Here is a 12,192-nt window from a genome sequence, read left to right as displayed (position 1 = left end):
ATCGGGAGGAGTCGGAGGAAAATGGGCTTGCATCTCAAGCGAGAGAGTATCCATGCGTGCAAGCATCTCCCTTTGAAACTCCATCTGTCGAGCTTCCAAAGTGTCTAAGCATTGATTTACTGCTTCGTGAGTAGCAGTCAAGTGTGATTTGATGGAAGCATACCGTAGATCAAATGTCTCCAAGAACGATCGAAAATATGGAGGCATTTGATCCTCTTGTGGAGCTGGAGCTGGTACAGGCTCGTCACCGGGTACGTGATCATCGATGTCTTGCATAAGCTGTTGAAATTCAGCATCATCGTCATCAGCCGGAGCCGGAGGAGGAGGAGCACGAGAGGAGCTAGGAGCAACTCGTGAGGAACTAGCTACCGGAGTTTGCTTGCCGGGTCTAAAAACCCATTGACCGGTTACCTTGTCTTGTTTCCAATCGCTTTCTTCAAGGATATGAGATTGATTGAGTTTTGGAGAGGAATAGGATTGTCAATAGAGACATCCAAACCGAGTTTGATAAAGAGATTGCTAAGAAGACAACCATAAACTATTGTTTCAACAAGTTTGGATGGGATAATGTTTACGGTATCGACTAGCACACTAAAGATAATCTATGGAAGATTTATTTTGATCTTATTCTTAATACAATACATACACCATAAATCCCTAGCATGAAGAGTGGAATACCTACCCACTGATGGTCGAAACCACCATGAGATCATGAAATGAAGAAAACGATCGTGATGAGATCAAAGGGTACTAACACTAGCGTTTGGGAGATATGGATAATCCACAGTTTCTTTTTTGTCATAGACACCATCATCATCTAACCCAAATTTTGAAGCTATAGTTGTGGAATCAACAAGAATATATTGTCCTAGAAGGTAGGATCTAATTCCTATAGTTCCACATTGAGTTTTGTTTTGAATACAGACCACATTAGAATAGAAAATGCGGACTAATTGATGGAAAATGACAGGTTGAAGACGAAACAATTATCAAACTTCCAAGTTTGAAGAATTGGAAGGTATTCAAAATCAATATCTATCATGGCTTTAAGTGAAGGAATACGTTCTTCCTGAATTCTATAGGATTGGAAATAATTTTTGTACCTAGAGTACAATTCGTCTCTACGACGCTCAGGCATGTTAAAACAAGATCCTAATAGACTAGTTGGTGGAGGAGGAACGGGATTTGGTGGTTGGTTTGAAAGAGAATGACTTGATGAAGTCCTAGGGCGTTTAGGATTTGACATTGTTTAAAGGAAATCGGAATAATGAATATCACCTGCAATTTGAAACACATGTATGCACAATCAATCCCAAAACTCAAATAAGTCCTCAATAATTCAAGGTTCTCTAAACCATATCCTAATGGACATGTTTTGAAAAACTATTTGAAAATAATATTTGATTATAATATAGTTTTTATGACAAAAACAATTAAATCAAAAACTATTTCTGATTTTCAAATTTTTTTTTTAAATTTCAAAATTCAAATCAATTTTGAAAAATTGTGTGTTTTTGATGAAATTGGTTGTTAAAACTTGTTTAGAATCAACAATCAATTAATGCCCGATATAATGTACATTCTATAACTAATTAAAACTAGTTCTAAAATCAAAAATTTGTAAAACAGAGGTTTTTAGAAAAATACCTTGAAAATTCAGATTGAGAGGGATGAGGAGTTGTTTTGCACAATTTAATGATTAAAGCATGTTTGAAAGTTGAAAAACTTAAAGATTCTGACGAAAAATCGTTGATTTTGAGCAAGAATGGAGATTTTTAGAGTGAGAGGGATGAATATCTAGCGAGAGTAATTTTTAGGGTTTGAGATAAATGAGAAAAATAAGCCTTTAAAACCCCAAAACCCGACGATGCATCGATGCATGACCCTGTGCATCGATGCACATTCAAGGCGTGCATCGGTGCATCAACATGATGAATCGATGCATATTCAAAGGGATGCATCGATGCACATTCAAAGGGATGCATCGATGCATTGTTAAGTGCATCTGTGTATGAAGCACAAAAAAAAAAGTCAAAAATCCGTTTTAAATACTCAAAATGCTAAATTAATTAGCTCTAGTGGTATTGGCAACTTATATATTAAAAATTAATCATGTTCAATCAATCAAATTAATATTTATTTTAACATAAAATTAATTTTCATCAAGAATCATAAACTCCCCCTTACTAATAGCAATGAATGCAATCAAAAATTACTATCATAAGCATTTTTCATTTATTCTTAAACGTGCTAAAATTATTTTAAGCACTAAGTGAAGATAGGTCAGTTAAACCTAATTCTCTCCTAAGTGTCCAAAATCTTTCCTTGTCTAAAGGCTTTGTAAAGATATCCGCTAATTGATGCAAAGTATCAACAAATTCTAGAACTACATCTTCCTTAGTGACATGGCCTCTAATGAAATGATGTCTTATTTCAATATGCTTAGTTCTAGAGTGTTGGATGGGATTTTTAGTGAGACAAATAGCACTAGTATTGTCACACTTAATAGGAATAGTACCTACTTCAATTCCATAATCAAAAAGTTGTTTCATCCATAAAACTTGTGCACAACAACTACCGGCTGAAATGTATTCCGCTTCAGTGGTAGATAATGCAACACAATTTTGTTTCTTTGAAAACCAAGAAATCAGCATATTTCCAAGGAATTGGCAAGTACCGGAGGTTCTTTTCCTATCTAATTTGCATCCTCCATAATCCGCATCAGAAAAAGCATGCAAGCTAAAGCTAGAGTCTCTAGGATACCAAAGTCATAAACTAGGAGTATCCTTAATGTATCTAAAGATTCTCTTAACAGCTAGTAAATGTAATTCCTTAGGACATGATTAAAATCTAGCACATAAAAAACACTAAACATAATGTCCGGTCTACTTGCAGTTAGATAAAGCAAAGAGTCAATCATTGACATATATAATTTAACATCTACACATTTACCTCCTTCATCTAAGTCAAGCTTTGTTGAATAGCTCATTGGAGTGTCATGAGGTTTGCCATTTTATAGTCCAAACTTCTTGAGCATATCTTTGATGTACTTAGCTTGATTGATGAAGATGTCATCTTTTCTTTGCTTGATTTGGAGTCCCAACATAAATTTGAACTACTAATAAATCTTTACCTTTATGCTTTAAAAATAATGTAGTGTCAACCTTCCTTTTTGAAAAACCTTTTTCAATTAAAAATTTTGACAATCTTTCGTACCAATCTCTAGGAGCTTGTTTTAAACCATAAAGCGCTTTTGTCAATTTAAGAACATGATCCGAAAATTTTGAATCTTCAAAACCTGAGGTTGTTCCACATACACTTCTTCTTTTATAAAACCATTTAAAATGCACTTTTAACATCCATTTGATATAATTTAAATTCATGAAAACATGCAAATGCTAATAACATTCTAATTGCTTCCATCCTAGCTACGGGAGCATATGTTTCATCATAGTCTATGCCCTCTTCTTGAGTATACCCTTGAGCAACAAGTCTAGCCTTGTTTCTCACTATATTACCACTCTCATCAAGCTTATTCCTAAATACCCATCTAGTACCTACAGTAGATTTATTACTAGGCCTTTCAACTAATGTCCATACTTTACTTCTCTCAAATTGATTTAACTCTTCTTGTATAGCCATAATCCAATGTTCATCATTTAATGCTTCTTTAATATTCTTAGGCTCTATGCATGAGATAAATGCAACATAATTACAAATATTTCTAAGAGAAGATCGAGTTGTTACCCCTTTGGATGGATCACCTATGATTTCACCACCCTTGACATAGTTGTACTCTCTTGGATAAGATATTTCCCTTTCTTCAATGGTTGGATTCTCAAGAGGATCATGAGTTTCCTCATTTTTCGTTTCTTCCTTTGATGATGGTTCTCCAACATCATGTCTAACGTCATTTGTATTTATAACACCTACATCATCATTCACACAAGAATCCTTCCTTGGAAGAGGATTATCATAAAAAACAACATGTATAGACTCTTCTACAACTAAAGTTCTTTTATTAAATATCCGATAAGCTTTAGAATTTAAGGAATAACCCAAAAAATTTCCTTCATCACTTTTAGCATCAAATTTGCCAAGGTTTTCTTTACCGTTGTTCAAAACAAAACATTTACATCCAAAAGGATGAAAATAGCTAATATTAGGCTTTTTATTTTTGAAAATTTCATATGGAGTTTTCTTTAAAATAGGCCTAATCATTACTCGATTAATAACATAACAAGCGGTATTTGTGGCTTCCGCCCAAAAATATTTTGGCAAATTATTTTCACAAAGCATGGTTCTAGCCATTTCTTCTAAAGTTCAATTTTTCCTCTCAACAACTCCATTTTGTTGAAGGGTTCTAGGTGCTGAAAAATTATGGCTAATACCATTAGAATTACAAAACTCATTAAATCCAATATTTTCAAATTCAGTACCATGATCACTTCTAACACTAGTGATAGAGTAACCTTTTTCGTTTTGAATTACTTTTGAAAATATGATGAAATTTTCTAATGCTTTATCTTTAGTATTTAAGAATAGAACCCAAGTATATCTAGAATAGTCATCTACCAAGACAAATGCATATTGTTTTCCACCCAAGCTAGTAGTCCTAGTTGGCCCAAAAAGATCTATATGGATCAATTATAATACTCTACTAGTTGATATGTCATTAATGGATTTAAAAGAAACTCGCTTTTGTTTTCCTTTAGCACAAGCATCACATATTTAATCATTATCAAATTTTAGTTTAGGCAGCCCTCTTACTAAGTCTCCTTGAATTAGCCGTTGCAAAACACTCAAGCTAGCATGTCCTAGTCTTCTATGCCATAACCAACTACATGCTCATCCTTAGCAACTAGGCACAAATTAGTCATATCAATAGAATCTAAATGCACCATGTATATGTTTCCTATTCTATGACCAACAAGCATAATCCGATTAGATGCAATGTCAATGACTTTACAACCATTAATATCAAACATGACATTGAATCCCTTATCACAAAATTGACTATACTCAATAGATTATGCTTTAATCCATTGACATATAAAACATTATTAATTTGTATGGAATAGGTATTACCGATAGTACCAATACCTTCAATGTGACCTTTTGAATCATCACCAAAAGTCACTTCTCCTTCATTTTTGGCGTTAAGCTCAATGAACCGGCTTTTGTCTCCGGTCATGTGTCTTGAGCATCCACTATCAAGGTACCATGAGTTTGAATTTGTTTCCGTGCCTTGTGGCAATGCTCCTTTTCCTACAAACATAGATTAATTTCTAATTTTTGGTACCCAAATTCTTTTGAGTCTGTATTTATTAGTTTCCAAAATCCTAGTCCCCTTAGGTATCCATTTGTGTAGGATATCCTTATCGTTAGTAATAATGAGCTCTTTAGGAACCCATATACTTCTAACGATTTTTCCATTAGAGGTTCTTTGGGGACCTCTATGATTGGAGTTTTTAAAACTTTTTCTAACAAAGTTGGATTTTGAATTTTCTCCATTTTCAAAACGTTTTGTTCCAACTTTATCGAAAGAAGCTTTAAGATCATCAATTTTCTTTTGATGATCATCATTGACCTTTGAAAGTAAATTTTGCAAATCCAAATTTTTCTTTTCAAACTCTTCTAGTTTGATTTGCAAATCTTTGATTTTACTTTCAAGATTGTTGTTGGTTTTGGATATGAGTTTATTTTCATTTTTCAATTTTGAAACATCATTTTTATATTTTAAAAACAATTTCTCATAATCCAAAGCCAACCCATTATATTCCTCTAATAACTCATCATAGGATAAATCATCAAAATCAGATGAGTTAGAGGTTACCTTAGAATCTTCCCCGAATGCAATCAAGCACAAGTTTGCTACTTCTTGTTCCTCTTCATCGGAACCTTCTTCATCGCTCCATGTAGCCACATGAGCCTTGTGCTTATTATTTGGTTGACCATTTCTCTTCAACTGTGGGCAATCATATTTGACATGCCCCGGCTTTTTGCATTCATAGAAAATGATCGGGTCCTTCTCTTTTGGTTCATTTTTGAGGCCTTCATTTCGTTTGAATTTTCTTCCTCGGTAAGGTCTCATCATTTTTCTGAACCGTTTGGCAAACAATGTCATTTCCTCGTCATCATTATCTTCATTCGAATCACTCTCATCTTTTGTGGATTTGAGAGCAACTCCAATATGTTTTTCTTCTTCTCCTTCTCCTTTGGTGTCTCGTCAATCTTATCGAGGTCCACCTCATCTTCAAGCATCATTTCATGAGTGAGGAGGGAACATATTAGTTCTTCAAGAGTTAAGGACGTTAGGTCCTTAGATTTGATGATTGTCGTCTTCTTTGATTGCCACGATTTTGGAAGAGAGTAGACTAACTTCCTCACAAGCTTTTCATTTGAAATGATCTCTCCATATGATTTGAGACCATTGACAATCGTTGAAAATCTATCCATCATAGCTTTGATATCTTCATTTGGTTTCATCCTGAAATTTTCATAGCTATGCGTTAGAATACTAATTTTATATTTCTTTACCTCATCGGTACCTTCATGAGTGACTTGAAGTTTGTCTCATATTTCTTTGGCGGTTGTACAGGATGAAACTCTTCTATATTCATCTGGTCCAAGAGCACAAAATATGATATGGATGGCTTTGGAGTTGAGCTGGAACATTCTTGTCTCTCATTCACTCCACAACCTTGGATGAGTGAGAGGCTTGATGTATCCTTATTCTACGGCATTTCATGCTCCATGTGACTTGCTTGAATAAAGTACATCATCCTATTTTTCCAATAGGCATAGTTAGCTCCATTGAAGAAATGAGGCTTGTTGACGGGCATCGAATCGAGATCGGAGTCGTAATTTAAAGCGGAGGCCATTGATGACTTGATAATCGATGTAACTCTTCCCGAATCGACTCAAGAGGTGATTAAACCTTCAAATGAGTGAGGCTCTGATACCAATTGTTGAGTTAATCGATTGACGAAATCAGCCAAGAGGGAGGTGAATTGGCAATAAAAATTTTGGTGTAAGCTTTTGCAGAAAATTGAAAGTAATTGCACAGCGATTTACAGTGGTTCGACTTTATCAACCAAAGTCTACGTCCACTACCTTAGCTATCCACCCTAAGGATTTTCCAACAAATTTACTAATTTTTTCTTTCTTTTAAGGCCAAAGAGATAACCTTACAAAACCCTCAAGAATATACCCCAATTCTTGAGAACACTCTTTCTCAAAGAGAAGATTACAAATTTGCAAACTTACAAGGAAATCCGCACAAGGTAGATTGTTTGCACAATTCTAGAACAAAGAAAAGAACACTCAAAAATGAATATAATTGAGTACAAGAAGTGTTCTTGAAAGCAAAATGAATATTGAATGAAAAATAGTCTTGAATTGCTCAAACAATGAGTTTGATCCTTCAATTATATTCTAGTTGCTTGTTGTTTCTTGTTTTTGATCAATGGCTTCTAAGCTTGTTTAAATACACCTTCAATTGATTCTGAACGTTGAGGATGATTAGTGAAGTTAATAGAGCCGTTTAAATGTGAAAACAATTAATATTAGTGGTTGGGAGCATCTCATGCATCGATACATACCCTAGGTGCATCGGTGTAAAATTCAAATATTTTGACCGTTGGACTCTCAGTGCATCGATCGATGTTTTGAAAAAGCTTGAGTGCATCGATGCATGGTCTTGTGCATCGATGCATCAAATGCACTGAGTGCATTGATGCATGGTATGTGCATCGATGCATAAAATGCATTCGATGTTTAAGAAATTAATTGATGCATCGATGCATGGATTGGTGCATCGGTGCATGGATTGGTGCATTGGTGCATGGATTGGTGCATCGGTGCATGCCTTTGAAAAATTGATTTAAGGCTTGATTTTGGTTCAAAATACTTTGTGAAAATTGTTTCAAAAATAGTTTAAGTACAAATCACAATTTTACACATTTAGTAAGGACTAAATTGATCTTGAAAGACTTGGAGTAATAATTTGATATCCGATTAATTCAATTGAATATACTTAAAAATTTTGGTGAAATCGAAATAACAAATATTGTTTTGGATTTATCCTATCGTTTAAATGAGTTTGCTTAATCTCAAAGTGAACATTGGTTACTAATTTTGTTTCAGAATATTGATTCTGCGTGGTAACAAAATCAAAAATAAAAAAGAATTAATTTTTTGTTTATTAGAAATAGGACTAATTCTAGTTTCATATTTTAATAGAGCAATGAATATGGGAGACTTCATTGATTCACCCAGCTTGGATGCTAGAATGATGATTTTGGCTTAGAATTCAAATCTAAATATGAATCGATCAGCCATGGCAGTAACCACAATGAGAAGCCGACGAAATTTTATTGACATGATTTCAAGACATGTAAGCAAAATATGTTTTTCTATCTAACCACGATGAACTTTGATAAGTTATTGAAGGAAAATCCTACAGTCGTTAAAGAGGGAGAGAGAAAATGATAGGTAGACAATATTATGACCTTCAATATTGTTGAAGCTTGGAAGCCTCTGACTTCCTATGTTGAACTATACCTTTAATAGTTTACAAGATTCATTGTATCTTATGTACTATGTTTATCAAATTGTGGGAGGCATTGGAGCACAACTAGAAATGCAAAGGTGTCAAAGTTAAAAGTTTTTAGTTGACAAGTTCTTGATATATACTATGGTTGATTATAAACTAGTAGTAATTCAACAAGTGACGGAACTCCAACCATTTATGGAATTTTTGCTAAAAGAATGGTCATAAGTGAATCCTTCGAGGTGGCAACTATCATTGAAATATTGACATCAAGAATTAACTGAAGCACAAAAGAAAGAAAATGACAGTGGAAGATGTGATTGTCAGACTTTGAATAAAAGAGTATAATATAGTCAATGCCAAAAACCTAAAAAAAGAATCATTCAAAGAGGCTAAGGCATGTTTAATATAAGTCAAGGACTCCGAGAAGGGTAAACGACCCTATACCATGTAGATTCCATGTTAACACCTTCATGGTCTACCGATTCAATTGACAGAAAAACAAGTAGTAGGGGTTGGGACCCATAGACTGTAACCGACATGAATCCGAAGTAAAAATATATTTCGATGATCAACGGAATTTGAGGTAAAACGAAAGCCGAAGGCGGATTTTTAATTATTATTTTAATTCAACTCTTCTTCCTTTTAATTTTATTTTCCTTGTTTTTAATCGAGAAAACCCCCTTTATTTTCTTTGGCAGTTCACGCCTAGTCACAAAAGCAAGAAGGAATTCATCGGCAATTTCAATATTCCCTACGGATTGACCCTTACTCTCTCTATACTATTCTTTATTTAATTTTTATTGAGATTAAGGCAGATTTTATTTGACAATTAAAAAGACGCATTGTCGCAAGTAGTCTTATTACAATAATGTAGTGGTACCCTTGAGACTCCCAACCAGGTAACCCTTATCAATATATTCAAACACTTTTTCTACGACCTCACGTTCATAAAAATTTCCTTCAGGTAAGACCATTCCAAATCTTTCGAGAGTAGGTACAATACCTCATCCTCAATCAAGATAAGTAACAACTTACCATCAATCCTCTGAATTTTGATTTCCTCAATCCCCACGTTTGAATTCGAACTTCGATACCACTAACACTACAAATTGTTTCCATTTTTCCCACCAAGCATCTTCTGAATTTCCAAAATTCTTCCTCTTCCACATGGTTGCCTACTTCATCATGGTTCCTTTTTGGTAACCTAATCATTCTCGGTACACTGTTATTCCCATGTTTCACCTTATATCGGAAAGTTTCTTACCATTTTGACGTGTAAAATCATTCTTGGTTTGTTGGCTATGAAAGCATGATTACATCTCCATGACTTGCAAAAGCATGCCACGACATTTTCTAATGCATTGTCGGCGATATGGTTAGACAATTATTCTAAACATTGATTTGATGTTGTGAAGAATGATTATGATGTATTTCAACATGTATGTTTATACAGTTTTATGTAATCTTCTTGAAAAAATACTGATACTTTTGGGGGGAAATCGATTCATATTCAAAAGGATTAATCTCTTAGAAAAATAATCGATCCCTGATACCTATTTTTGCTTGAGGTTGATTTTGGGACTCTAATAGAAATAAAAAATGTTTGGAATTTATAATTTAAATCTCAAGAATTGAGTTTTAGCTAAATTTATCTATAAAATTGATATTTTATAAATTAGTCCTTAAACTTTAAAATACAATTGAAGGTTGAATTTAACTCAAACGAACTTGAAAATCCATTTGTAGATGTCTAATGACCTAAAGACTTGATTAAAAAATATTTAATTCAAAATTTCAAGGTAATTTCTAAAATTATTTAAAAGTGTTCAATTTAATCCCCTAAAAACTTGATTTTAAAATTCCTATAATATTTTCACATTATTTTTATTGAAAAGTTTTTTTTTTTGCTAAGCGATATGATTTTGTTCGTATAATCAAATAAGCCCTACCCAAATTGAATGTCGCATTTAAAACCTCATTAATCTTAAATAGAGGAAAAGAATAAATAAAACCAGGGCAAAGCAATACAAACAATAGACTACAAAAGCTATCTCACAAATTATGAAAATACAATAGCGAAACCAATCAACAAAGCAACACCAAGAAAGTCTTCCTCTTCTAACTCTGCCCATCACCCAATTCCAAAACAAAAACAATTCCTCTGTCGAAAATAATATATGTCGTACCCTTACGGTTCCTGTACCTTTAAAAATTGTCGTTTCCCGTCCCCGTCTATCTATCTGTATCAGTGCAACATAGCCTCCACCTTGTACTTCTCTTCCTTGTCTCGTCTCTTCAACTTGAGAAGCATGTTGGGTTTCGCGAAATCTTCCGATACCTATTTGCATATCAAACACTTAGCACCCAAATGAAACTGCAATCGCTTTTGCAAAGAACAGAGTTTCGGTTTGTCGTTCGACTAGATTGGATGGTTGAATGAAATCCTGAACACCTTGAAAGGTGGACAAACTTTTCAAGTAGAATCTAGAGTTTCACAATACTAAATGACCATGAACCAGAAGCTAGTAGTGAGGAGACCAAAACTGGAACGACACTATTGTTCTATGTTACTCGGGCTCAGGTATGAGTGTCGTATACATACGTGAATCCGACCAAAGTGAATTTTTCCCAACTTTTTCAATGCAACTGAAAAATCTTTGAAGTGTCAACAAAAATGAAGGGTCGGAGTAGTATAACCATTCTTCATGGAATGTGGAAGAATTAAGCATGCAGAGATGGTTATGAAACAGTTACGAACAAAAGAGGTCATTATAAAACATCATATGACACATTTACAATAAAAAATACAACTAGCCTATTCTACACGAGAAACAGACTTGAGTATAATACACATGCATTTGGAGTCCTTGGATGACCCATATCCGGATATGGAGAATATATGCTCCAACTATCGTAAGATTCCCAAACACCACATCAGATGGTATGCGGTTCAAGTAACAAAATCACATATGTACTCACTTCCTATTACGTTGAACAACCAAAAATTTAAAACACGACAACCATATGAGGAAATAGGAACAGCAGTTTTGTGCTTACTTCGGCGTTGGTATGAACGATTTCTTTAAGTTCGTAAGGCAGCAGGGAATTGGATCTCTGTTGTATGGTCTTCACAGCATGATTTGCAGCATCCTGAACTACAGGATCGTTTGTGGCCACAGCTTGCAGCATTGGTCAATGGAGATCTGATTATAATTTAAAATAAATTGTCAATAAAGTTTCAAATGAAACTATACATATAAGACTATATATTGCTCAACTTTATTTTTCAAAAAAAGACACCATTTTTTACAGATACCAGACATACATAGGTACAGAAATATGACCCTCCAAATACACTGAAACACTTGTATACACTGACCTCGGACCCGAGTTTGAATAACAGAAATATAAGAAACTCATCCTACTAATAAACAAACAAGCCGTATTACCAGTAACCTTATGTATCATCCTCCTAATACACAAAGAAACTTGGAAAAACCAAAAATTAAAACCAGAGTCTGATCAACAGATCAGAGATATAATAACTTCATCCTCCTCCTACTAATCAAACTAGTTATGCTAAGACGTCTATCGGTTTTATGTTAGGGGGCGAACTTATAAAATTCTACGAGGCA

The 12,192-nt window shown here is 34.2% G+C and overlaps 1 protein-coding gene across 1 annotated transcript in view; it reads right to left on the bottom strand.

Annotated features, from left to right (window-relative positions):
* The window catches only part of LOC120129468 (cysteine proteinase inhibitor 6-like), a 40,128-nt gene extending 28,176 nt beyond the window's left edge, over positions 1 to 11,952 (bottom strand). The window contains exons 1-2 of the mRNA XM_039146956.1: positions 11,615 to 11,952; positions 10,818 to 10,895 (exon numbers count right to left, since the gene is read on the bottom strand). Of these exons, the coding sequence (XP_039002887.1) occupies positions 10,818 to 10,895; positions 11,615 to 11,746 (210 nt within the window). The 5' untranslated portion in view covers positions 11,747 to 11,952. The remainder of the gene's footprint in view (positions 1 to 10,817; positions 10,896 to 11,614) is intronic.
* Positions 11,953 to 12,192: the final 240 nt, after the last annotated feature.

The sequence above is a fragment of the Hibiscus syriacus genome, unplaced genomic scaffold (assembly GCF_006381635.1).
Source record: "Hibiscus syriacus cultivar Baekdansim isolate YM2019G1 unplaced genomic scaffold, ASM638163v2 tig00110500_pilon, whole genome shotgun sequence".
NCBI classification, from domain to species: Eukaryota; Viridiplantae; Streptophyta; class Magnoliopsida; order Malvales; family Malvaceae; genus Hibiscus; species Hibiscus syriacus.
This window is presented reverse-complemented; position numbering and strand designations above follow the sequence as displayed.